Raw genomic sequence first — 26,986 nt, 5'->3', positions numbered from 1 at the left:
GCTCTGACGCGCCTCCGGTGCCGGCCGTAGGGAGCGGACACGTGCGGCCTTGCGGTATCTATCGGCTGGGCCCCGCCGCCATGGGGCTCACCCGGCAGTACCTGCGTTACGCGCCCGCCGCGCTCTTCGGGGTGGTGGGCAGCGCTAAGGGCAACGCCGCCTTCGTGACGCTGCGAGGAGAGCGGGGCCGCTGTGTGGCTGTGCCGGCCTGTGAGCACGTCTTCGTGTGGGACGCGAGGAAAGGGGAGAAGGTGAGCGGGTGCGGCAGGCACAGAGCAGAGGGGCTGATGGAGGCATGATGGCGGCTGCAGCTCCTCACAGGGAGCCGAGGGGCAGCCTGAGCTCTGCTCTGTGTGACAGCGACAGGGCCCGAGGGAACGGCATGGAGCTGTGCCAGGGGGGTCAGGACATCCCTCTCAGACAGAGTTTGGGATTTGGGTGATGCTCTGTGGATCATTCATTCCCTTGTCAGACCATTATCAGACCCTTCCAACTTGGGATGTTCTATAATTCTGTTTTTTCTTCTGTGCATATGGCTCTGATGTACCATTTACCAATATTTCGTGTGTTTTGTCTCCTAAAAATCTCAGGTCCTTATCCTTAAGGGTTCCAAGCATGAGGTCAGTTGCCTCCGCCCCTCTCCTGATGGGCTGCACTTGGCAGTTGGCTATGAAGATGGCTCCATCCGTATCTTCAGCCTCCTGAGCGGGGAAGCGAGCGTTGCTTTCAATGGACACAAGGCTGCGGTCACAGCGCTGCAGTATGACCAGCTGGGGGGCCGGCTGGTGTCTGGCTCAAAGGTGAGCTCTGCACATTGGGAGGACAGCCCCCTCACAAAGGGAATGTTGACCTTTACTAAAATGCTTCACATTTTAAGGGGGTGATGTGGCATCTACCTGTAGCAGGGCATGGCCCTGGGTAACCTGGTGTAATCAATCTGGGTAACCTGGTGTAATCTGGAGGTTGATGGCCCTGCCTATGGATGGGGAGGTTGGAACTTGATGATCCTTGGGGTTCCTTCCAACCCAAGCCATTGTATAATATGGTATCTGTGATACTGTGATGGCACTGAGAGGATTTGGAACTGTGAGACAATAGTAGTCTTAGGGAGTTTGAGGGTGGGAGAGTTTTGGGTGCAGAAGAAGGGTACTATGAAGAAGATTGTGAGGTCAGTAGTAGCAAAAGTGACCCAAACCAGGACAGAGGTGCATTTATTGGTGTGAACACTCATCAAGGGAGCGACTGTCATTTGCGTTCATCATCTTCAACATTACAATTTAGAGTGAGACAGCTTGCTTTCAAGTAGTTTCTTCAGTCTCGTAGCAGATGTAGGCATTTTGTAGGGAGAAATATCGATCCCCTGGGGACACTTTATCTGTTCCAGGATACAGATGTTATTGTGTGGGATGTCATCAATGAGAGCGGTTTGTACCGGCTGAAAGGACACAAGGATGCTGTCACTCAAGTCCTTTTCTTGAAGGAGAAGAACCTGCTGGTCACCAGGTAAGCCAGGCTGAGTGTGGCAGTAAATTAAAACAATAATCATTTTTACTTGCTCTATTTATGTTCTTGGTGCTGCAGCCTTCTGTATTTTTTTCTAGAATTACAAATTTTTCTGTGCTTTACCTGCTCAGAAGAGATGAGATTGTTTTGCATCTTAGAATGGCTTGGAAAAATGAATTTTGTATTTATTTGCAAGAAAATTGGTTCTAGCAAAGTTATGAGATACAAAAAATTATTAATTGCTGTAGGGTGATACATTGCAACATGTTGAAAGTTTTGCATTTCTTCAGCTTTCCTCAGCTGATGTAATACCACACACTCTAGCAGTCTTTGCTTGTGACCTGAGGGTTTTGTTTTTGTTCCAGTGGCAAAGACACGTTGGTGAAATGGTGGGACCTGGATACCCAGCATTGCTTCAAAACTCTAGTCGGACATCGGGCTGAGGTAAAGAGAATTTGCAGAGAGCTGTAGGGATGGAGGGGTTTTGCATTGCAGGTCGTGGCCCACCTTATGTGTTTTTTTGCTCTCAGGAATTGTAAACTGGAACTCTGATGTATTTTTGGTTGTTATTAAGCTTTAGGGAAGAGCGAATGAGAGACTTCCAAACTATCTGAGAACTGTTATCAACATACAGTGGTGATGGTTTAAATACAGGTATCCCTGTAGGAGCTCCTAGTTAGATCCAGTCTTCTCTAGGTTCCCGTTTAAATCAATTAATTAAGGATTCTCTGGTATTCTTATGATAGTCAAAGAAGCCATAAACAACTTCTTCTCATCATGCTTTTGGACAGGTTTGGGGGATGGCTTTGCTATCTGAAGAGAAACGTCTGATCACTGGGACTGCTGACAGTGAACTGAGAGTTTGGGATATCACTTATATCCAGGAGGTAAGACATTCCCTCTGTAGCCTCACACTCTTGCCCAGGTGCTTATCTTCAGACTAAAATGGGTCTGGGACGCGTTAAATCTGATTGCTGTTCTGGGAAACAGAACTGGTGCCTTTGCTCTGAAGGGTCCAGTAGCTGCTCTTGAGCTAGACTTTTGTGTCTTCTGTGTTTTGAGCTTGCATGTGATGCTGCAAGAACTTCTAGAACAAGCTTTCCAGAGTGTGATCTTCTGACCATCAGGATTACGGCTGGAGAAGACAGTTCTGTGGGATGAGGAGGGCAGGACATGGAGCATTGGGTGCTTACAGGCATACTGTAGGCCACTGTTGCCAGATATACTAATCACTTGCTGCTCCAGGGAGATGAAGCATGAATAAATTCAGAGATGGGAACCGATACACCATAGTTCTTGTGGTTTAAGTTATTTCTTATGGATTTTTGTCTGTGAACAGCTAGAAGACCCTGATGAGCCAGAATCCAAGAAAAGCAAAGGATCTTCACCAGGAGCAGAAAAAGACAATGAAGAGGATGAGACCCTAGAGCTTGATGAGAGTCCTGAGGAGGTAAGCTCATTTTTTTCATGCTGTCTGGGAAGGTGTATATAATGCTGCTCACACGGTGCTGATTGCAGAGCCAACAGGAGTTTGAAAAGTGCTGATATGTTGCTTGTCTGTATTGAGTTTATACACCAAGTGTCATATTTAGCCTGTTAGGGAAAATGTGTTAATTCTTGTTTCACTTGGTAATTTCTTCTTCAGCAGTAGTTGCTGCCCTCATCTATTTGCAGAACACGAGAAGTGTTTGTGTCAAAGCACATGCTGATTTCTTTGCTCTCTATTTGGGGAAGGAGGGATTAGCAAGTCTCAGTCCTAACAAAGCTTTCATTAAGCAGCACGAGTATGAAATAGTAGCTAGTTGGCAGCTGCTGATCTTAGTGCTCTCGCTTTATTTTGCATGTCAGTGAGTAGAAGTATAGAAATACGGGGGTCAGTGGCACCATCACAACACAATGTCAGATGGGATTGGTCAAAGCCATTCCCACTTGTGCTGCTGGTGGAGACTTTATTCAGTCTGTCTTTCTGGGGAAAGTTTTTGGGATTTTTCTCTGACTTCAGACTGCTTGTAGTTGTAGTAGATAGTGGGCCTTGTTAAAGAGCTCCTCTCGAAATAACTTTCTCCTTCTAATCCCCTGTTTTAGAGTCCTTTGCCTTTGCCTGTCCTTTGCCTTCGTTTTCTGGCAGGGAAGCTGTGCTCTGCTGCCTTTGCAGCATAGAAATTCAGCTTAATTTATTAAATGACTCTGTTTTGTGAGTGAAATCAAGTTATTCTTCTGCTGAGGTTGTCGGTGATGTGTCTCTTGCATTTTACTTGAAAATAAAGGAGATAATCTGCAGCTCACACAGACACAGGTTTTGTCCCTGGATTATCTGTGCTATCTGTTCTACCAGGACCTTGTAGGTTCATTCCCATGTCTGTTCCTCATGACTTCCCTTTGAAGCTGGTTTCTCAGTTTTCCTGAGAAGGTCACTTGGCCTTCCAGACCAAGGTTCTTTTTCTTTTCTTGTAGCGTCTCCTAAAGTGCAGTAAAGCTGGGTCCATCATGCGGGAAGGGAGAGATCGAGTAGTCACTCTTGCCACGGACCAAACAGGCAAGATTTTGGCCTGCCATGTAAGTAATGGGGAAGCTCTCCTATTGAGTTACAGCCCTTGGACCTTCCAGCCAAGGCTTTGCATGTATGTGATTATTTGCTCTATCTCTAGGGGACAGATGCTGTTCTAGAAGTATTCTCTGTCCTTTCTGAAGAGGAAATAAAGAAAAAATTGGAAAAGAAAATGAAGAAAGCAAAGAAGAAAGCCAAGTAAGCAATCTTCTGAGTATGTGAAGGTACTGCCTGTGTCCAGAAAATGCTTATCCCCTCAAGCAGCATGACACAATGGCTGAACTCCAAGCTACTGGTCATTCTGTCTATGCCAGTTGTTGTGTTTTAGGGACGCTGTTCTTGTGAGTCTTTGGCACTTGTTTAAGCAATAAACTATAGCTCATCTTCTGTTGTACAGCAGGCAGAGATTCAGATCAGAGCCTTATGAAAGGCTACTTTGTGTTAAATGTCTCTCAGAGTATCTTGGTATGTAATGTCTGCTTCACAGTAGCCATTGAGGGAGCTCTGGCTCCACTGTAGCAGGTGAAGCACAGAGCAGATAGATACGTTTGATTTTGGCAGTGAATGAGGACTTTCATTCAGGGCATAACAGGGCAATTGTTTTTAGTGAGCTCAGTGGTTTCCATGTGCTTTTCTCAGTCTCTGTCTTAATTTGGCTCATCTGTGCTGAGTTACCTGACATTGTTTGATGTTTCTAGGCAGAAGTCGTCTGAAGAAGATGAGCATAAAGGGAATGTGGAGCTGAGCCTTCAGGAGGAGATCCAGCGGGTCACTAACATCAGAGCTTCTGCTAAAATCAAGTAAGTGGAAATCCTGCTGACAAGGCTGGGCTGTGGTTGTAAAGCTGCTTGGAAAGAGCTCTGTAAAGCTCATTATGGAGGAGATGGAAGAAGCTTCCCCTTCAACATCTGTTCAACTTGGAGCTGAGTGGAGGGCTACCATGATCTGCCAGTCCATTTGCACTGCCCCAAATGGTGACTTCGTTGTAGTCCTCTGTGGCTTAGCTTGCGGCTTAGCTTGCACTTTTTCCATAGCATTCACTCTGTCCATATTCTTTCTCAGTTGTTTTTGATACTCGATTCCTCCTGCATTTTGTCTTCTGGCCCCTGTGTACAGCTCTAACCTAATTTGTCTTATCAAACAGGTCATTTGACATGATTATCTCACCAAAAGAAGAGCTGAAGATTGTGTTGCTGCTCCAGAACAACATCATTGAGTTACACACCCTGAACCTGTCAGCGCAGGTCCCACAGGCTGTCCGTGCATCCAGGATAACCATTGGAGGCCACCGCAGTGATGTCAGGACATTAGCTTTTAGCTCTGATAATATTGCTGTTCTTTCAGGAGCTGCAGAGTCTGTAAAGATTTGGAACAGGTATGTTGTGCAGTTGTGTCAGTCCCCTCTGTACTGTGCCTTTTAGTCTCATGGAACTTATGGATGTTGTGTTTGGAGATCCAGTGATAAGGAAGGGGGAATGATGGAAAAATATAAAATAGTGTATTCCTGCCTTTAATAAGTAAAAGGAATAATCAGAATAGCATGGTGATGCAGTATCTTCTGGCCTCAGCCAAAAATGAAAGGTGTTGGATGAGGCTGCTCTGGAACATGTCTCACTCAGCAGACCAGATTTGGTGTGAAAAGAGCTTTTGAACTCTTTGTCCACAGATCAACTTTGCAGTGTATCCGAACGATGGACTGTGAGTATGCGCTATGCTCACTCTTTGTCCCGGGAGACCGGCAGGTCATCGTTGGCACCAAGGTAAATAGTGTCCCCTCTGCACTCCTGACTCAGCCCAAGTCTGGGGGTGTGTTCTGAAACCGTCATTAAAGCAGCCTTACTGAAAATGTGTTACATTTTCTGGAGTATTCTGTTTTAGATGTAAAAACCCCTGTGGCAGTTAGTCTCTTCTGTTCCCTGAGCCTTTACGTAGCTCCTATGGCTTGAGCTGGGCGGCTGAGGAGAGTTCTGGGAAGTCCCTGATCTCCATCAGGAGTTTGGCTATCCATGTAAGGAAGCTTGTTGTTCAGGAGATGGGTAGCAGATGTGTTAGGAGCTATCAGTGCCTGTTCAGAAGTGACTGCCTAGCTCAGAGAGCTTAAATGGAGCAAGAACTCCTCTGCCTCCATTAAGGTCCTACTCTGATTCATGTGTGTTGTGCAGCCTGGGAATATTTGCTCTGAGCTCTCCTCTACCTTTGGAGCCTTGTTTTCCCATTAATACATTGCTGCTTTGTCACTGCTGGAGTCTCACCACTGGTAGCTCAGACCTTTTGTCTCTGAGCTCTGCTTTGAGCAGTTTTAATATCTGCCATTTTTGGAGACCTCTCTAAGAGGTCAGGCTCAGGTCTGTTTGCAGATCTGGTTAATACTCTCTAGGTTGTTCTTGGGTATATTATGAATATCATGAAGTTGGAGGGTCTGATTTGTCCTCTCTGACATGTCTTTCTGCCCAGACAGGAAAACTGCAGCTGTATGACCTGGCTTCTGGGAGTCTGATGGAGACGCGTAATGCCCACGATGGGGCTGTGTGGTCCATTGCTCTTTCACCAGACCAGGTAACTCAGCCAGCCTTGTAAGCATCATCTGTTCCATGTCTTTTTGTGTAGCTCCTTCCTATAGTGCTATATTTGTGCTACTGGTGTGAGCATGTTTTAATTTTACTTCCTTTGTTTGATGGAATTGCAAGTGTCTGTTACTTCTGTTGAGTATGCTCACAATTAATAGGCCTGCCTGCTTCTTCCTGAATCCTCCCTCATATTTCCAAAGTTGCTGAGCATGAATATGGACCATTTAGAGAGTACCTAGTCCTGCCCCATGAAAATCTTAGATTTGATGAATGTGAAACCATTGATTTATAAATGTCTGGCATAAGCAGCTGCTTTTTACAGTCTCCTGAGTTTTTGGAGTCTGGTACTATGGTTATGGCGCATGGCCTTTCTGTGAGCACAAAGATGAGAGATGTTTACTGAATCCACACACTTTCTGAGCCTTGCTGCTTAACACCACTTAGAGCCATCTCTAGAAATGGTCTGTGTGGTTTTGTTTTCTCAAGTATTTTTCTCTATTGCCAGAATTCAGGTTCGTGTTGGTTTGTACCAACTTTCACTTTTCTTCTCTTTATTATGCTTTTCTTCATTTTCTTAAGCTAGAAGCTGCAGTGTTGCTTTTAATGGAATCAAAACCATAGCAAGTAATAACCTGCCTGCGATTCATTTACTCAGCAGATTAAAACATATGGGACAGGTTTTACCCTTGTTTTTAATGTAAAAGTGCTCTCTTCTTCCTTCAGAAGGCTGTGCTTATGATGATGATGAAGTGTTTGTGACTCGAGAACAGTGAGTGTCAGCTCATTCCCAAAACGCACTTCATTACCTACAGCTGAGATGACTTTCAGTTCCAAAGTTTTAGTCCACATCTTGCTTTACATTTGCAGTTGTCGTCTCAGATCTATCTGCCAGAGCTCCTGAAACTGTTCTTGCTCAGCCGGTTGGTAATGAGTGTTCCAACCAGAGCAAGTGCTCCTAGTGCTGTCCTTCTAATCATAAAAGCTGTGGGAATGTGAGGCCTTTTTCAAAAGCCTGGTGTGTTGGCAGTTCGTGTCTGCAGCATTTCTGTGTTACAGTGGAATTGAATTCATAATAACTTTGTTTTTCCCTTGCAGCATGGTTTTGTGACAGGAGGTGCTGATAAGTGTGTCAAATTCTGGGATTTTGAGCTTGTGAAGGATGAGAGCAGCATTCAGAAGAGGTGAGAAAATAAACCATTGACTTCATTCAACTGCAGTATTTATTCTCTTTGATGGAGGCTTTGGCTTTTGCTGTGCACCACAAGAAGTGCCAATGACGTGTGCGTGGAACACATGGTGAAGAGTGTCAGTGCAGGGTTTTGGGGAGGTCTGAGTTTATGTGAGGAAGGGAACTTCTTACATTGTGGTCTCCTGCTTGCATACAGTGTAGCCTCTAACAGTGAAGTCTGTCAGCCTGCAGTGGTATGCTCATTTCCAATCCTATCTCACTCAAATCCTAATGAGGAACAAGATGCTTCTTGTTAGGATTAGCCTGCTTTCCCACAGTGCAATGTTGGCATTGTATTCATGCCTTTTCTCAACTTGTTGGGGTAAGAGTTTTTTTTTTCCTCCTGTTATCAGGCTGTCCATGAAACAGGTGCGAATCTTGCAACTGGATGAAGATGTTCTGTGTGTGCGGTACAGCCCCAACCAGAAGCTGCTTGCTGTCTCCTTACTGGATTGCACTGTGAAGGTTTTCTACACTGACACGCTCAAGGTATGCGACTGTATGGGCCGTGAGGCACCGATAATTATAGCCTGGAAGATGAGGAGTATGTTGGAAAAGTACCTGATTATTGTAGGATTCCAATAATAAGCAAAGAGGGACCTTGCATCCCACTTCATGCTCGTGCTGGGCAAGAAATATGTTTTAGTTGGAAAGGGTTGTGAACCTGCATATGACAGGGTCACTCAAACTCTGCAGGCAGGATGGTATGTCAGAGCCATGTGGAACTGTAAGGATGGGGTCAATCAGTGTTGCATGTGGCTCTTAAGTTGAGCATAGCACAGGCAGAACCCGGGGAAGGAAAATCTTCCTTGTACAGTTTAGGCAGTGTGGTGGTTTTGTGATTTGTGCATGAGCATGAGAGAAATGACAGAAGATGTACCAGCAATGAGAGATATGCGAAGAGAAACGGATGAACCTATGGGAGGTGTTGGTTAAAACCCAGTTAGTTCAGCTTGCTTGGGTTCTTTTATCTTCATCACAGCTCTGCCAGCTTGGCCTTACTGCTACCTGTGTTCAGGGCAAGAGTGGTACTGGAAGTTTAGGTCTCTTGAGAAAGAGCAGAACTAGCTCGGAGCCTGGCATTTTCACGTGCATGTGCCCAGCATGTCTAACTGAGATATCCTTTTTTTGCTTCAGTTTTTCCTGTCTCTGTATGGACACAAGCTGCCAGTGCTGTGCATGGACATCTCCTATGTAAGTATCATTACAGTTGTGCATCTGCTGTAGGTGGGGCTGTGCTGGTGTTGATGACTGTGTGAGTCTCTGCTGGCAGCAGTGCCTCTGGGACAATGCTCTCCTGATGCCTCTCTGCTCCTGACTTAGTCAGCAGTTCCTTTATAAGACACAGCAAGCCCCTCCTGATCATGCAGTCCTGTGCTCACTGGGAAAGGTCACGGAGTAGCGGTTATTACGGAACTGAACAGGGCATTATATAAGGAGTAGAAACTAAAGTGCTGCTGTGTTTCCCTGGGCTCATCTTAAGCAGTACATCAAACTCTGAAGTTATTAGCTGCCTTTGTGGAGTCTGAATTCTTTGATGGTGAGAGAGCGAGCAGTGCTGAGGTGGAGCAACTTCTTGCCTGTTTGTTCTTGGGCCACGGTAGCCTTGCAGTGAAGCTCTTTGGATTGAAAAATTAAGCTGTAGCTAAGATCTTAAGTGCTTGTAGTGGTTCAGAAAAGAGTCAGGGTGCTTTCTGTCTGTCTGTCAGCACATCATGGGCACGCCTTGCTAAGGAGAGAGAAGATGGAGGGATCAGCAGGGCATATTTCAGGAGACAGTGCCTTGGCACTGCTTAGTCTATTGATGATTCCTGGTAGGGCTGCCAGCCAGCTGCCCACACCATCCTCTGCATTTCTCTGTAGGATGGGGCTCTGATTGCAACTGGGTCTGCCGACAGAAATGTGAAGATTTGGGGCTTGGATTTTGGGGACTGTCACCGTTCTCTCTTTGCCCATGATGACAGGTTGGTCAAATACTACAGCAACTTTGGGTTGTGGGCTGCTTTGTTATTTGAGGGGCTGTGATCCAGCAGTGAGCTTTTTGTCCTGTGCAGTGGGGAAAGCCATCAGAAGTGTTCCCCAGGTGGGTAAATTTGAGTCTTTGCTACCTTTGCTGCAAGGTCCCCTGTATTAGCACCAAAACTGTGAGCTCAGCTTTCCATGGAGAGTCCAAGGCAGTGGGACACAAGCACAAAGGTGATTAGGGCTGTCTGGGAACTGCTGAGATCACAGGGTTCTTTTGCCAAACCTTACTGGCTGCATTGGATGCTCCTGCCCTCTGGTGCTGTTTGTCCCAGGCCAGAATTTGGTCTTTATAGTGTGGGCTGGTGTCAGAAGGCATCTCCCAGCGATAAGTGGTGATGAGGGCTTACAGGGTTTTGGAATACACTGCTGTCTCCTATATATATATGTTTTGAGGTCCCTTTCTCACCTGCTTTTTTTATCTTCCCAGTGTGATGTATCTCCAGTTTGTGGCCAAATCCCATCTCTTCTTCACTGCTGGGAAGGACAACAAGATTAAGCAGTGGGATGCAGATAAATTTGAGCACATCCAGACACTGGAGGTAGGAATTTTGGAGGCTCTTGAAATGAAGCATTATTGCTGTGTGAGCAGCACTTTACTCAGTAGCTGGGAGGTGTTATTCACATCTTACCTTTTTTTTCTCTCCTTATAGGGGCATCACCAGGAGGTGTGGTGCTTGGCACTCAGTCCCAATGGAGACTATATAGTGTCAGCATCCCATGACAAGTCTCTGCGCCTCTGGGAGAGAACGAGGGAACCTCTTATCTTGGAGGAGGAAAGGGAGATGGTGAGTTGCATTCTTCCTCCCAAAGACAGCTTCCAGATTTCTTTTTGGCTCCACACTTGGCAGGCTTTCTTATTGCTAACCACAGCCTGGTGCTGAGATGCCTGGGTTAAGTGCCATCTTTTGCATAATTGCACTGTTGTCTTAAGCTGCCTGTAGGCATCAGCACAGGTATCGGTGGTGCTCTTCTGCCTGTGCTGCATTGCAGATGCCTGACTAATTTGCTCTCTGCTGTGCTTCTGTTCCACTTTCCAGACTTTCTTCTATGGTTATGATTTTCTATGGCTTTGTTGGCAATAGTCAACAAGCTTGGGGCAGTGGAAGCATTTTTACACACCTCTATTGGAAAATTAGCCTGGGACAGTTTGTAACTCTTACTGTATCCCACAGAGGAATCTGGCTCTGTATCCCATTCTTACAGTTCTCAAGCGTCAGTGAGGGAAGGACACACATGCAGCAGCAGAAATGTTTAAGAAATGTGCAATAAACTGTTGTTCTCCTGGCCTATTTGCAAAGTGACTCATAGGCAGCGTCTTGATGCAGTGACTGGCATGCTGCGAATGATGGTACTACCAGGAAAGAGAGTTCCTTTTCTAGATAAGAAAAGCGTGTTCTGGGTCAAGTTTAAGTAACAAAGTGGGCAGGAATATACCAGTAGTGATGGAGCCCTATGAACATGAGCAGGAGGCTCTTTTCTTTTGTGGGCTAGGACGGCCCTGTGAATTCCCTGAGCTTGTTTCTTTTGTGCTTCATGCCAAGTAGAAAATCCAGTGTTGAACTGCTGGTGTCTTAGTCCCAGCCTGATGGGCTGTCTGCAAGCTGTTCTTGCATCTAGTTTGGAGACCCTGATTTTTTTCAGTCTTTTCAGCCCAAGTTCTCTGTGGGGTAGGAACCAGGGACAAGCAGATATTGTACTGGTGTTGTTGATCGCTCATCGTTGGTCCTGCTTGTTGCACTACCAGTTCAGAAGAAACTTGCACCGTTACTAGCTGCCTGCTCATCAGTGTTAATACATTGTGTTCCCTTCACTGTAGCAACGAGAAGCTGAATATGAAGAAAGTGTGGCGAAGGAAGAACAACCTGTGGTGAGTTGTACCATCTGAGTGTGTCAGTCTGACTGTACAGAGCTCCTTCCTAAGTCTAGAACTTCTTTAAGAGACACAGAAGAAGTGTCCAGAGGACTTGGGATTCATTTGCTTTGAGAATTTGCATGGAGGAAGATTTCCCAGGACTCTGATACCGGCTCACATGATTTTAGGAGTGTGTGGTGCTGGCCAAACTGCCGCACAGGAATGTGGATACCAAGTATCTCCCCTGTTTGCATCCGCACAAGCTCTGGGGTGAGAGTGGGCTGCCTTCTGACAGCTGCTTTCAGGTCCATGTGGTGCAGTGTGGGTGGGAAAGCCTGATCCATCCTGCACAGACACTGGGGTTGTGTTGTTGACAGTTCTGACTCGGAGCAGATCACTCAGCCTCTGTTGGTCAGAGAACTGTGCTTATTTGCCTCCCAGCGCTCTGAGATAGAGTGCCTCTGGTGGTGCCTCTGGATTACAGTGCCTCTGGTCCTAAGCAAAAGCTATGCACTTGAAGGCCTGCATTTCTTCAGGCAAATGGCAAGTTTAGGGAATGGAGCTGATGTTTTGGGATAAGACACAGCGGGTGCTTCTGTGTGTGTCTGCTTCTCAGCTGCTGCAGGAGAAAACTGTAAACTGTGTTTTGTAGGTGGCTGGAGAGACACAAGGAGAGACGGGACTCGCTGGGAAGAAGACTATTGAAACCATCAAAGCGGTAAGATTGCATGGGTAACCCAGCATTGCTTTGTGCCTTATCAGTTTCTCAGAGTGGGGGTGTCACAGGGTCAGAGTATTAGTCTGAGGTTGAGTAATGTATGTTACTCCATAAGTGAAGATCAGAGGAGTTGCTCTGTGAGATATAAAGGTGCACAATCACCTCTGCCTCCCAGAGCAGTGTGTCCTCTGGAGAGCTGAAGCTGCAGCAGAGAGCAACCTGGGCAGCTGGGGAAAGTGGATGGTGTTTGACTCCTTCAGGACACGACTGATGTGCTCAGAGTAGCAGCATAGTCTGGAACAGAAGTTACTTTATGAGCGGGGTGTCCTGGGATGCTTCAAGTCAGCCCCTTTACTTCCTCCTGCATTTGTCCAGTTGGATGCGAACTGTGCTTTGTGTTCTGTTCCTGTGCTGCACAGGCTGAGCGGATTATGGAAGCTATCGAGCTGTATAGAGAAGAAACGGCAAAACTGAAGGAGCACAAAGCCATATGTAAAGCTGCTGGAAAAGAGGTAAATGACTGAGCAAAGCACCGTTTGCAAGGGGTGTGGGTGTATCTTTCCAACTCTAGCATCTTGGTGGAAAGGCTCAGCATGCACATAAAGGCAGGACAGCTGGAAGGAGCAGAGATTTGCTGAAATCCTACAGAGAGGAGATGGCACTGTACCCTGAGGCATGGTTAGTGGTGTGTTCTTTCTGAGGATCTTTATATTCAGAGTCACAGTAAGAAGTAAGTTTTGTCCCTGAGAACTGTGCTACTGACTATGCTCCCATCCCATTGCCTGTTCTTTGCCTTCATCTCAACACTTCTTGCTAAACAAGGGTCTGTAATGTATGTGACAGTAAGAAGTGGGGGAAAAAAATAGGTACATATTGTGAGTTATTCACACGTCTGAGAACTAGGTTGTCCAGCAACTGCAAGTGAAGCCTTCAGTGAGGTTCTGAAAAGGAAAGACATAGGATAAAAGCTGTCTTCTACTGTGGGTTTTTTTTCACCGTCAAGATGCATTTTTCACTGTTTAAGTTCTTTACTATGGGAGTGAGCAGGTCGGGCACAGGCTGCCCAGAGAGGCTGTGGATACCCCATCCCTGGAGGTGTTCAAGGCCAGGCTGGATGGAGCTCTGGGCAGCCTGGTCTGGTATTAAATGTGGAGGTTGGCAGCTCTGCCTGTGGCAGAGGGGTTGGAGATTCATGATCCTTGAGGTTCCTTCTAACCTGGGACATTCTGTGACTCTGTGTGAATAACCTGCCTCACCTTAACTCATTCTGTGTCTCTAGGTTCCCTTTCCTGCCAATCCCATTCTCCGTGCCTATGGAAATATTACAGTAAGTGGAAAGTCCAGCCCTCAGGTCATGTGCTGTCATCAAATGGCATGAGGCTATTTGATTTGCTGGCTGAGCCAGAACACTGGATTGCAGTGGGAAGACAGGATTTACGCAAAATGAACATAATATGTATTTTTACTTGTATTTATTTGGTGCATGTGAAATGAAAGTAAAGCAGCCGAACATAACCCTAGTGGTAGCCTTGACCTTATCATGTAGAGTTGGAGCCAGTTGTTAGGGCTCCTGTAAGCTATGGGAAGCTAGTTCAGATTTTCCTATGCATACTTCTGGCAAGAGGTTGTGGTTGCCATGCTGTAGCATATTCAGGGGAGCTGTGCTATCAGATATAAAATACCCCAGCCTCCAGTGGAATGGATAGTTGAGAACCAATGTCATTGTGCACCCCTGGCCATTTGACATCTGTAAGCACTTAACCAGAACCGTTCTCCCCTCTTCCGCTGTAAATACAGGCATATTGAACTGCAAAATAAATAGATCTGACAGGGGTGAGTGAAATCATGTGGCTTAGTAGTAGCAACTTTTATGCTTTGTATAGAGGAAGTTCTTGAGGAATGCCCAGGTGCTGGGTAAAAACACTGACCAGTTAAGACACATTCCGTTATGTGGTGATCATTACTGTGTCAAGGATTTATCCATCTTGCAAGGTGTGATTGCCTGTTTTTAACTGGGCAAAATGAGCCTTAAGGCACACGTTTCTCTTGTCTTGGAATGCTTCTTGATATGCAGAGCTGGTGTCTTTTCTCTGTTACAGCCTTCTGAATACGTGCTAGAAGTTTTCAAGAAGGTCAAGTCAAGGTGAGTCCCAGGAGCTGAACAGGCTTGTGCCAAAGAATTGGATTGGGGTCCTGTGTTGGACTCCTATGCTGAGTGGGTGGTGTTGAAGAGTCTGGAGGTTATTCTTTGGCAGCCTTTTTTTGGAGCATGTGTGGAACTGGGGAGTGGGAATTTGTCCATGAGGAGTATTCAATGAAGCTTGTGTATGGGGGCTGGCTGCCTGGAGATATATGTGTATGTGAAAAGGAACTTGGAGATGCTGAGGATGGAAGGCTTTGCCTCCTCTTTGTGTCAGAAGATGCCAGCTGGCCGGGGTCCTGGGCTGTGCAGCTGCCCTGTGCTTTGTGGGTAGGTGGAGACCAACAGTGTGGAGCATTCAGCACAGCTTTTGCATCAGAACCTTCCCACATGGAAGTATTTCTTGTTTATCTATAGTTCTGCAGTAGCTGAGACTATTGTTACCATCCCTTTGCTTTTTCTTAGTGAGCTGGAAGAGTCTCTCCTGGTGCTGCCCTTCTCCTATGTCCCTGACCTACTCAGACTCTTCAATGAACATATTCACTTGGGTGCAGAAATAGAACTCCTGTGTCGTGCTCTCCTCTTCCTTCTCAAGTGAGTTTTCCATCTGCCCAGACAGGTTTGCTGGGCTAAGTTCAGCTGTCATTACTATCCAGATCTTGAACGCAAGGAAGGCTCTGGTCAGTAATGGGTCTGCCTGTTCCTCAGGGGCCCTCTATAGTGTGTGTCATGAACTCACTTTGTGCCACTTATGTGAAAAGAAAGGTGCTCGTTGTGTGGCACTGCCTTGGGACAGCACAAGAGCTGGGGAATATACTCTTTCTCTTGAAGCTCTAAAAACTATGTGATGTGCTGTGAACATGTGCAGCATAAGTGTGTGGGGAATAATTTGGACTTTTTCTTAAGTTTCTGGCTCTGAAGCTCCAGGGAAGCCATGCTGGGAATAAAGATGAGGTCTCTTGGGAATAGAGATGTGGGAAATGAGGAACTGCTGCATCCCTCAGCTGCAGCCCAATGGGCTAAAAAGGATGCAGGGTGCTGACATGCCTGTGTTGATGCCAGTTGCTGGTCCTCTCTTTGTTCCCAGGATACATTTTGGGCAGATAACAAGCAACCAGATGCTGGTGACAGTGATAGAAAATCTGAAGAAAACCACCATCTCCAGAGTCAGTGAGGCCAGGGTGAGTGTTGCTGTCTCTCTTTTCCCAGTGTCTGGAACAGCGGTATTGGCCAATGTCTGGAAGCATTTGTGGTCTAGTAGGAAAGCTGTCTGGGAGTCTAGAGCCCATTTTCACCTTCTTCCTGTGCAAACAGGCTGCATTTTCCTGATGTGACATTATGTGGTGATGATCATATGTGCACCTTTCCCCTTTCCCCTTTCCCCTTTCCCCTTTCCCCTTTCCCCTTCCTTCTTAGGCTTTTGATGCATGTAATTGTGCTTTGGGTCTCCAGTAAAGGTGGGAAGTAAATTAACTCTGTTTTTATTTGGCTTCTTGTGGGCTACAAATCTTTTAAATAGACTTCCCAGGAATGTCTTCAGATGGTTGTCATCAACTTGTTTTTCAGGAAATAGTGGATTATAGCTATTTTTAACAGAGAGGAACAGAGTGCAGGTTGTTCACTTGCTCAGATGAAATTACCATTTAAGTATTGTTGCCTTAATTAACTGTGGGAGATTGTCTTGCTTTCATCATCTCTCAGTAGAGAGTGGCCAGAGTGTCACCTGTTCCAGGCAGCTTGTTCCTCCTAACAAGCTGGAGATGTGCCCAACAGCACAGTGCTTGTCTGTCTCAACAGGACGTGCTGGGATTCAACATGGCAGGGCTCCAGTACCTCAAGAGGGAGATTGAGGCCAAGGATGAGGTCATGTTTTTTGCTGATGCTACAGGCCGTTTTGAGGAGAAGAAGAGGAAGAGGAAGAAGAAAGAGAAAATGATTCTCACAGTGGTTTAGCATTTGCTGCCTGGGACAGCTGGATGGCATCGTGTAACCTTAGTGCTGGCCATGGACCTATTCTTGTAGCTGAACATCTCTGTGATGTCTGGTGACTGGAACAAAGCTGGTCCCTTCTCTGCATGGGACAGCCAGCCTTGCCTGGCTGGGGACAGTGCCAACGCAGGTTGATCATCTCTGCCTAGTGAGCTGAGCTGTCTGTGCTCTGCTCTGTATGTACGTGTTTCAGCTGTTCCTGAGGTGGCTGTCAAAGGTCAATGCCTTTCCTCTAGCAGATAGAATTGGAAGTTGGATTCTTCTCCAGAAGAGATCAGCCTTCTGGCAGTGTGCTAACTGAATGGGGTGAATCAGGCTGCTGGTCGGACTTTGCCCTGTCCCTGCGAGGCAGCTGGCAACATCCTGTGCTGCTTTGACACCTGCTGATGGCTTGTGGAGATTCTCAGAGGCTGGGGGCAAGGCTTTGAGATTTCAGAAGTCATCTCCAACCACTAACTTTTTAGTGGATTGGAGGAAACACTGTGCTCTATTAAATAACGTTTATATATGCTTTATCAAACAACTTTGTCCATGGAATTTTGCCCTGATATTTTTCTAGTAAATCCTTGACCGTCTCATTCTGTTCTATTGCTTCTTAAGTATTTTTTTTTTCTTGTAGAAAGTAACATCTGTGGGAGAAAACGAAAGGGCTGCAGTGAAGGACTGTACTCTTCTGAACAACTGGCAGATGAAGCGTGAGAAGGGTTTGGTAGATGTTGTGGGGGCTGCTTCTGGGGCACTTTCTTCTGAAAAATAATAATACATTTAGACTGGCAGGTCTGACTCAGGTTCTTAAAGCCCGGCTTCTTTCTAACATGAACTTCATCTGAGTTTTTAATTGCATCCAAGTTGTTATTGACTGTCCAATCTCTGACTTATGTTCTCTATAGTAGTGGAAGCTACTGTTTAATCCCCAGTCACAATCTTCTCAGTCACCATGAAGTGTTGGAAGAACAAGTCAACTGCATGTGCTGGGGAAAACTCCCTATTTCTTATAATGTCAGGTATTGGAAAAAGGATGAAGCAGAGGAAAGCAAGCTGTTGGAAATAAATGCACTTAAAAATATGCACTTAACAGTAAGAGTAAGGTATCTCCTAAAGAGGCTGAGATATTTCTTTTAGCAACTACTGCGTAAGTAGGAACAAAAAGGGGAAAATACCACCTCTAAGTGGGTCGGTCTACCACTATGATAAAATGAACCTTCGAAGACAAGTGGATATAAGCAGAATTCCTTTTGAGTATAACTTTGTGTACTCAGCCCCCTCTGTTGTCTGTAGCTAATTAAAGGTAGATGAGAAGTCTGTGTGCAGGGAGTTGAGCCTCAGACTGAAAGCAAGCAGAAAGGTAGGAATTAGAAGGCCAGAATGGATCAGCAACACTCGCTACATTTACTTGCTCAAAGAGTCACACTTAGTGAAACCTGCTGCATGCCAGCTACTCATGGAGGGGGGGAGGTTTCAGGTGCCTCAGGGTGGTTACAGAAACCTAATCTCTTCTGAAACCTATCAGGAAGCACTCAGCACTCATGCAGTACAGAGTGCCAAACACTGGGCTTGAAATTCCACGGTTGTTTTAACTGTTGGCATTTCAGGCAGCCACAGATGGTGCTGCAACTTTCAAACCGCCTTTCCCGTGAATAAGAGACAGACAAAAAATGTCATTCATGTTAATTTGATTGAATAAATGAACAAAGTCTATGCTGGGAATGTTTCCATAACATTGCTCTAAAATTTGGGTAATTCAATATTGCCGATTTCTTTTTTGATAGATCATTCTTCCAGGGCTTTGACCTGAAGGGAGAGAGGAGAGAAAATTAACATGAGAGGAAATAAAAGTAAAATAATAATAATAAAGGTCTACTTCTGTAGGGTTGTTGAAACGCCATAATTATGTCAGGCTGCCTTTGGTAGAACTGGCCTGTACTGTTGCTGTTGGAAGGGAACAACATGAAAACGGGTTCTCTCCTAGACTTGAACTGGATTAAAGGTTTGTTTTCATTTCGTAAATTGAGTGGAATAAAAACTCATGACCAGGAGTTCAAGCTGGGCAGTCTACTTGAGAATATTGAAGGCATTCACTGGCAGCTTCCTCTGCAGTATTTCATTCTGAATGTATTAAGAGAAATCTTTGTGAAATGTTTTCAACTCGAGGAAATGTAAAAGAAAGAAATGCCTGAGCCTGGGCTGGTGCTGCTTCATTGGTGATCTTTGATTCTTGGCCTCTTCTGGGAGGTGGGGCGAACCTGTGATCAGTTCCAGGCAAGGGAAGTTTCTAGGTGTCATGGGAAAGAATAATATTGGTTCTGGTGATAGTAATCGCTTGGGAAACATGATACAGACTTAAGAAGTTGTCACATAACTCTGCAAAGACTTGACTTCTGTCTTGGGGAAGCCAAACAGGACTGTTTAAAGCGACCGGAGACTTAACCTACAAGTGTTGGTGTTTTGTGACCCCAGTCAATGCTGTTTTTTTGATGTGGTGGAGATGGACAGGATTTCCATACTGAAAGGGTAAGAAGATATTAAAACTATACTTGAAGTAATCAGGGAAGTCCTAGAACAGATGCAGCAGGCAGAGGTGCACATCTCTCTGAAGTCCTTTTGATAACTGACTGATGTGGTCTTTTTTTTTCCCTTCCAGAGGAACGGAAATGAGATACAGGTGGGATTTCTTTACTGACTCCTTAGATAACATAGCAGATGGTGAAGTTGAAAGAAAAAGATGTCAGTGTAACAAATGGGAACTCTAAGCTGAGTAGAAAAGAAACACCCATAGGATTTCTGTTTATGAACTGTCACTGTTGGTTACATATTGTGGAGCATCTGAGTTGATGTGGGTTAGATGAAACACCAGCCCAATGCTTAACATGTTGGTCGGCGGTTTGATGAGGAATTCCCCAGCAAGGCTGTCTTGTTGGCAGGGAAGACGTGTCCACTGTCCGTGTATGGACACTGATTCCTATAGGATACAGGGATGTTCTGTATGAAATGTGTGCAGAGGGTGATGTGTGCTGGAACATGTCAAGTTGTGTCTGTAAGGCTGCCATCCCTTATTAGGCTTGATGTCAGTGTCAAAGGGTCAGCAATAAGATGTGATTTTAGGAAGAGTGTTAAACCGAGGCTGATTTATTAGGGCTTAGCTGAAATAAATCCAGCTGCCAGAAGGCTCAATCTACTGCTTAACATGGAGACAATTAAACAAAGGATTTGGGACAGGACTGGGGAGGTTCTACAGTGAGTATCTCCATTGAGCACAGCAGCCATAGTAATCTGTTTGTTAACGATGTCACCCGTTTCCTTAGTCTCAGATCAAGTGTGTGATGCGTGTGACACAGCTTTGCTATCAATAGCATCGGGTTCATTGATCATGTGGGATCAGAAGCTAAGAGAAGGTACATCTGCCATTTAATTCACAGCTGGCAGTGCTGCATGCAATACTTACATTAACTTGAAAGCTTTCGGGGTAGTGTAATCCGGACCCGTGGCTTGGGACTTGTAGGAACTTCCCAGACTGCTGCTGCCATCCCACCCTTAGGGTATCCTTGTGGGCGGCACTCATAAATGTCACTTCTTAACACAGGTGAGATATTATGCTAAGGATTGAACCGTCTCTGTACATTTATATACTAAAAGAATATGGGTGGAGGCTGGAAGGAACTCTGGAAATAAAGCTGTGAGGCAACTTGAATCTGAACTGCTGGCCTCAACTCAAAGACTAAACGCCAAGTAAAATACTGGGCAAGGGTGCTTGTTTTGGAGGGTGGTCCTCATGCATGTGACTGAAGTCTGGGTGAGTGGGAATGGAGTAGAAACCAGTTTTGCTGCTATGCAACCAGGTTTGTCTTGCCCAGCTCCACACCCCAAAGACCTCATATCGCTATCAAGTACACTTGTAGCCTTTCAGTATAACTTCCAAGGCACATAATACCTTGATGCAGTTGCCATTAACTAGCACTCTGGTCAATCTCAAAGGACTCTGAATTCTTCCTTTCTTTGGTAGTAACCAACTTCAAAGCCCGTTGAGCCTGCACAGGGCCATTTGCATCAGCATTCATACAATTCTGTGTTCACAATTGCTGACACAGCGATTCTCTCACTTGCCTGTTTAATGCATGAGGCTGCACCATCAGATGCTGCCATATGTTCTGGTTCCAAGGGGTGGAACGCCTCCCCTACAAGAACAGGCTCAGGACATAGGGCTGTTCAGCCTAGGGCAGAGAAGGCTCTAGGGAGACCTGAGAGCAGCCTTATAGTCTCTTAAGTGTGGACTGTAAGAAAGAAGGGGACACAGAGTATTGAGCAGGGTCTGCTGTGATAGGATAAGGGGAAATGGTTTCAAATTTGAAATAAGGCAAATGTAGATTGGACATAAGAAAAAAAGGGTTGGTTTTCTTTTTATAGTTAGAGCTGTGAGAAACTGGAAGAGGTTGCCCAGAGAGGTGGTGGCTGCCCTGTGCCCAGAGATATTTATGGTCAGGCTGGATGGGGCTCTGAGCAATCTGATCTAGCTGTGGATGTTCCTGTTAATTGCAGGGGAGTTGGACTAGATGACCTTTAAGTGATTCTTTGACTCAAAACTATGAGAAAAGATTTCCATCAGTGGAAAGTGGAGACAGAGTCTTAATCTTTTATTTATTCCTAACACCCACATCTTTCTGGCCTTACCATTCCTTCTTTTCCCTGTTTTTCTAAGCCTTATTTTATCTAAATTGCTTTTGGGGTTTGAATCTTACATTCTTCATTTGTGCTTTGGAAAACATCCATCTGCTGTTTCCAAATACAGTAAAAGCATAAGGAAGTGATGCTTAAGGCTCTTGCCAGGTGGTCAGTCCTCAGTGTGACGGTGCTGGAAGGTGTGTGTGGAGGGGGAGAAGTGAGACAATAAAGGATATTTGCTCTCACAGGCAACAAGAGAGTCTCCGTTTCTGTTATTATTTCAACATCATGGGAAATTTCTTCAAGGCCGTCAGTAGTTTCCCCTCCAATTAACATGGCAAAAATTTCTATCTCCAGTTCAACCTGCAGTCCTGCTGCCACCTGGGAGAGAGAGAGGATTGACCACAAACAAGGTGCATGTTCCATCCATAGCCCCTCCACCAGTGCCTCCAGTTGGTAGAAGGCAGAAGGCAGCATTGCTTCAAATAACTTTGAAGTTACTTGCAACTACATGGTCTATTCCCAGACATGCTGTTATAACAGCATCTCTAGATAGCCTGAGAGTCATGTGAATGTAGCATAAAAAAAGAACTGTACTACTTACAGGCCCAGGTGTGTACATCACGCTCAGTCCTGTGTATGGAGGGGGCTGCTTCACCCGAAACCTGTCAGAAAGGGAAGAGAGGCAGTTTGCTGGAAACCTTGAGGCAAACAGAAAACGTGGCTAGGAAGCAGCCCGTCTGCTTTTCCTTGTGCAAAGGACAATAGAGTGTTTTAGCTCATCCTTCACTCACAAGGTACAGCACTGGCTACAGCAGTATTCTTGGGCTTTTAGCCAAGGCTCAAACTCCTATCAGAAACAAAAGCAGCCATTTGATGAGCCAAACTAAGTCTTTAGATCGTTCATTATACTGCCTTGCCCTTGCAACAGAAGTAAAACAGCTGTAGTCTAAGCCTACCTACACAGAGGAAGCTGAATTATAAGTTACACTTCTTTTGCAACCACCTGTGTGTTGCACATCCGAAAATCCTTAATGACCTTTCTTTGAAGCTGTTTGATATGATTCTACTGCAGAATGGTGATCCTCGTAGAAATTACGTGTAAATGAGCCTCTTCAGTTTCATGGTTCCCAGTAAGGCAGTAGTTAACTTTAATTTCTCATTGACTGTTTCATATTTGTGCAGTTCTTTTGCCACGTGCGTGCAAATTCCTTTGTCCCAGATCACTGTGAGGGGATGTTCCCCAGCCTGAAGCTCCACTTCCTAGTATGTTAAATAAATCTATCAATCACTGCCAAGTTCTCTCAAAGTCATTAGAGCAGATAAGACTTTCGTTAATTCCATAAGAATTCCTGCAGTTCCTTTGGAATGTCGGAAGAGAAACTGGACTTATCTTTGTCAAAGTATTCCAGCACATTCAGGCAATGGTGAGGACAGTTTGGCTTGTTACTGACCCTACTCTGGAGAAGTTTTGGCTTCAGCATGGTCCAGAATTGCCCACCTTTGCCCTGTACCTCTGCCATCAGCATGTTCTGCTCTCACACAGCACCTAGTCACTTGCTTCTAAAAGACTTAAGCTGGACTGAATGGAATGAGGGTGGTATTTTCTGTGGGTGTCTATATAGAATGCTCTGGTTTGAATCTAAAGAACGTAACATGCAACAGCTGGAGCTCCGGGATGTTGATATATGACCTACTGATTTATCGTTTGCATGTACCACGATGCTGAAATGTGCATTAAAGAAGAAACATCTTTCTGAGGCTGCATCTAACTAGGCTGCTTTAAAGGAAACAACTCAAAATCTTGTCCATCCTGATGAAAGAAGTTGTACAAGAGTCTCTCAGTTGGTCTCGAACAGACTTCTAAAGCTCCTCATTGCCCAAATACTCACACAAGGCCATGATGACTCATCTGGGTGCATCTCCTGTAAGCTCCTCACCACTCAAGGGAGAAGAACAAGTATTACATTTATATCACATTTAAATGCTTCATGTTTGTCTCATCCTTGCATTATGGTACCATAGTAGAAGGATGCTTTGATTGCTAAGGTAGCATCACTGTGACAGCACTCTTAACCCTCTTTTCAAAGAGGCCATCAAGCTGCCAATTTCCTGCATCCTGAAGAAGAAAGATTGGCAGATGTTTGCTCATGTTAAGGGTTCTCAAAAGGAATAAACAGCAGCCAGAAGGTGCATCCATCAGGCATGTGACACTTGCACAAGAGACAAATCCTAGGTGAAAGCTCCAAGCCAGTGTGATTTCAAAGGCAACTGTTATAGACCCTTCTGTAAGCAGAAAAGCGGGGAAACGTATGGCACAGCTAAAGCAAGTGCAGTTGAGTGAACCGATTGCAAGAAACATGCCTGGCCCACTTTTCTGTAATACATATGGAATCTGGGAGGACTGGGACCATTGGCATGCTTGCCTGAATCCCTCCAAAGTCAAAGCACTGGAACAGTGCTATTGCTGTGACTGATTGAATGTTTATGCTCAGTCACACAAAAGGAGAATTCTAACATTGGAAAAAGTCATAAGCATTTTCTTACTACATGTCTTCTAAACTGCAGCTGGGTAAATCTGGTAACTTCCAGTGCTTTGTCGGGTGTGTAAGAGACAACCTGCGGCCTTAGAACTGGACTTATTCTCACCCCCATGGAATGCAATGCTCTGCTATCTTATCTCACGCACTGATGACATCAAGAGGGAAATGTGCTCAAATGAATGCTCTATTTCCTCCTCATCTGTTTGTTTCTGGAGTCATCACTGAAGCTGTTTCTAAATGCAGCTCAAGACATGTGGCTGCCTGAACATAACTCAGCCCATTTAGGTTGTCAGAGTTACAGCATCCAGCAGCACTTCCAGAAGCCAAACTTAATACTGGTTACAATGAAAGAGTTTGGCTCTTCTTCTTCACTGCTGTTCCTTACTGATCTGATCTTCGTAATAACGCTAATATGCAAATAATGCTGCAGTATTGCTAATATTATCTTCTCTCAACCCAGTCGGTCATTATCAAATGATTCCAAATATAAACATACACTTTGTTATCTCACATTAATCATACAAAAAGGCTGACAATTAGCAAGCAATGTATGTTTTGACACTTAAAAACCAAGTTACTGGGAACATGAACTAACCTCGAGAAATTAATGCCAACATTCTTCAGAAACACAGTGCCTGCATAGGTACAGCCTTCCTTTAGCACTCCAAATATCATTTGAGGTGGAATGAGATGGAAGCCAGTAAGATCCTGTTTTGTTGTTGCAAGAGAAGATATGTTGACCCTTCCTGAGGCAGGATCTTCAACCTTAGCAAACAGAATTAAAATATTAGATAACAGAGAAAACAGATGGCCCAACAGAGAGTGGTCAGGCACTGGAATGGCTGCTTAGGGAGGTGGTGGAGTTGCCATCCCTGGCAGTGTTCAAGAGGCGTCTGGATAGGGAGCTAGGAGATATGGTTTAGTGGTTTGCTGTAGCTATGGTAATGGGAGGATAGTTGAACTAGATGATCTTGTAGGTCCCTTCCAACCTTGTGACTTTATGATTCTAGGAACTTAGATTCAGATTTACTAAACCTAACTTCACTTGTATTTGATCTCTGTCCTCTTGTCCTGAGGAATTACACACAGGCACCGTAAATGCAGTAAAAACAGAAAAGGCAAAGCTAAGTGCTTTGAGTATTATCTGCAAATGTGTAATGGTTTGAGTTTTCAGGAATACTGAGATATTTCAGGGCAACTGAGCATGCTCCGTGCTTTTGGATATCAGTGCTCTCATGTGAGCACCTGGCTTAGAACCACACTTCTGGCACATGAGGTAGTCCTAGTAGGTGAGAGGAAAGCTACTTACAGAATTGCCACTAAATTGCTGTATAAATTGCAAGCTCTGTTGTTTCAGTAAACAGTTGCAAAACAATCTCCAGTATTGTTCCAGAATGAAGATTTCATGCAAAAGAGATGACTGAGACAACAAAAGATGCCATTTCACCTTTCTGTGTGGTATGGAGTTTGGTTTTCTCCACAGGAGTGATGGCGGTAATCTCACTTTCTCTTTTCTTCGTTGCCCTGCAGCATTCACCAGCAAACTCTGAACCTTAACTTGAAAGGGTGCCTCTTGCAACTCCACAGCCAAGCTTGTGTCTGGAAAGCAAAGATTTCAAAAGCATAAACCACCAGGCATCAAATTTTGCCCAATTCTGAAGTTCCTACTGAGATAAAACTTCAAGTTTCCATGAAAGCACTCGATTAGCACTAGGACAGTTGAACTGCTCTCCTTTTTACTTCAGAAGTCAACAAACACATTACAAAAAGACCTCACTCTAATACTAGCGAGTAATTAAAATTGAACTGATAAGCAATGATGTACTATAGTTAGTAAAACTGATTAGTGGGAAGCATCATGCTGGAAATACGCAATGAAGGTATATAATCACCTACGAAAGTGATTAAAAACATGAGAGGAGCTACAAAAAACCCCATGCATCAAAATCACCATTGAGGACATTACTGTTCCAAAGGAATGCCTCAACTGCACATTGCTCACACCCAAGCTGGTCAAGCCAAATCTGTGCGTTCAAGCAAGAGAAGTTCTAGTCCAGGTCCCAGAGCAGAGTTCTGTCAGCACAACCAGCTTGGTAAGCTTTGTCTTTGAGCAGAATTTCTTGTCTTTAGTGCTGCAATTCATTCATGTGGATTATCTTTGTACTTCTTCATCTACCAAGCCCCTAACTCATCGTCTCTGAACTGAAATCCATTGTATAATACATATAAAAGGAGCATAGAAATGGAATGTTTTAGAGGAGGAATTATAGCCTGCCTGTGTCTGTGGTTCTACCATCACAATCACGCTCATGTAATTACAGCAGTATGCTATGGTAAAGGAGAGAATTTCTCCTGTTATTTTTATGGCACTCTCCCTTTCTGTCAGTCTTGTGCTCAGATATATTCAGAATGCTGTACAGAAATAATTACAATATCTATTGCAGACAGCCAGAAGTTGTAAGTAGACAGAAATAAACCTGCTCCAAATGATGCCCTGCAGTTTTACCTGTTGTGCTGCTGGAATCTTTGCTTTGTATTGAATGAGTCTGCAGCAGAAGACTAGGGGAAGATGAAGAGTCACTCGTGCTACATTCAGATTCTAAAGGGAAAAATAATGGGATACTGTGACAAGTGTTCTTCACAATCGACCACTTTTATTTTCCTAAACACATGAAAAAAAACACAGAAGTATTATAATTTAGGCAATCTTTGAAAGCTGTCTACATGACCACGAGAAGCCAGGTTGTAAAGCTTAAAATTCAGAATTGATTGCTCACTCTTACACCGCTTATCCTCAGTCACTGCTTCCTCCTCTTTCAAATGCCTTCATCCTGTATTCTCCAAACTGTCCTTACCCTGTGCATTTCCTATTCCATACCCCTTTTGCTCCAGTCCCAAACTGCCTCCTTCCCCATCTCATTTCAGTATTTGCACCATCTCTCAAGACTACTCATACTAGTCTTTTTCCCAAACTCATAGACTGCACTGGTACTAGTGGATTAAATGGAAACATTTCAAGGTACTCAAACATGATCATCTATACTGTCAAATTATTGAACACTGGCACGATACTGACAGTTCCATTGGGCAGTCTCCTCAGAAATATTGTCAGGTACTCAAGTTGGCTGGGGAAAAGGCTGCCTTCATTGTGAGACTGAATTTACTAACATAAGCACAAGTCTACTCCCTGTTGGTAGACCTCAATGTTGTGAGGGAA

General features: G+C 44.8%; 2 protein-coding genes across 2 annotated transcripts in view; one reads left to right on the top strand and one right to left on the bottom strand.

Annotated features, from left to right (window-relative positions):
* The first annotated feature begins 5 nt into the window (after positions 1–5).
* On the top strand, positions 6–17,148 carry WDR3 (WD repeat domain 3). Its single transcript, XM_015874210.3, has 26 exons — positions 6–251; positions 591–800; positions 1,385–1,503; positions 1,869–1,947; positions 2,295–2,390; positions 2,843–2,953; positions 3,958–4,059; positions 4,152–4,249; positions 4,750–4,851; positions 5,196–5,426; positions 5,718–5,811; positions 6,506–6,607; positions 7,714–7,799; positions 8,200–8,335; positions 8,984–9,040; positions 9,710–9,810; positions 10,299–10,410; positions 10,522–10,656; positions 11,688–11,738; positions 12,376–12,441; positions 12,861–12,953; positions 13,721–13,768; positions 14,541–14,584; positions 15,047–15,175; positions 15,669–15,762; positions 16,379–17,148. The coding sequence occupies exons 1-26, from the start codon at positions 81–83 to the stop codon at positions 16,532–16,534; spliced, it is 2,823 nt and encodes a 940-aa protein (XP_015729696.2). The 5' UTR covers positions 6–80; the 3' UTR covers positions 16,535–17,148.
* A 1,078-nt stretch (positions 17,149–18,226) lies between these two features.
* Positions 18,227–26,986, bottom strand: part of SPAG17 (sperm associated antigen 17) — a 79,943-nt gene continuing 71,183 nt past the window's right edge. The window contains exons 42-48 of the mRNA XM_085524254.1: positions 26,276–26,368; positions 25,217–25,368; positions 24,365–24,534; positions 21,831–21,891; positions 21,463–21,607; positions 20,013–20,150; positions 18,227–18,361 (exon numbers count right to left, since the gene is read on the bottom strand). Of these exons, the coding sequence (XP_085380380.1) occupies positions 20,014–20,150; positions 21,463–21,607; positions 21,831–21,891; positions 24,365–24,534; positions 25,217–25,368; positions 26,276–26,368 (758 nt within the window). The 3' untranslated portion in view covers positions 18,227–18,361; position 20,013. The remainder of the gene's footprint in view (positions 18,362–20,012; positions 20,151–21,462; positions 21,608–21,830; positions 21,892–24,364; positions 24,535–25,216; positions 25,369–26,275; positions 26,369–26,986) is intronic.

Source organism: Coturnix japonica, chromosome 1, assembly GCF_054131305.1.
Source record: "Coturnix japonica strain WE chromosome 1, WE-NBRP24, whole genome shotgun sequence".
Classification (NCBI taxonomy): Eukaryota; Metazoa; Chordata; class Aves; order Galliformes; family Phasianidae; genus Coturnix; species Coturnix japonica.
Note: the sequence above shows the minus strand (reverse complement) of the source record. Positions and strands in the feature narration are given on the sequence as shown.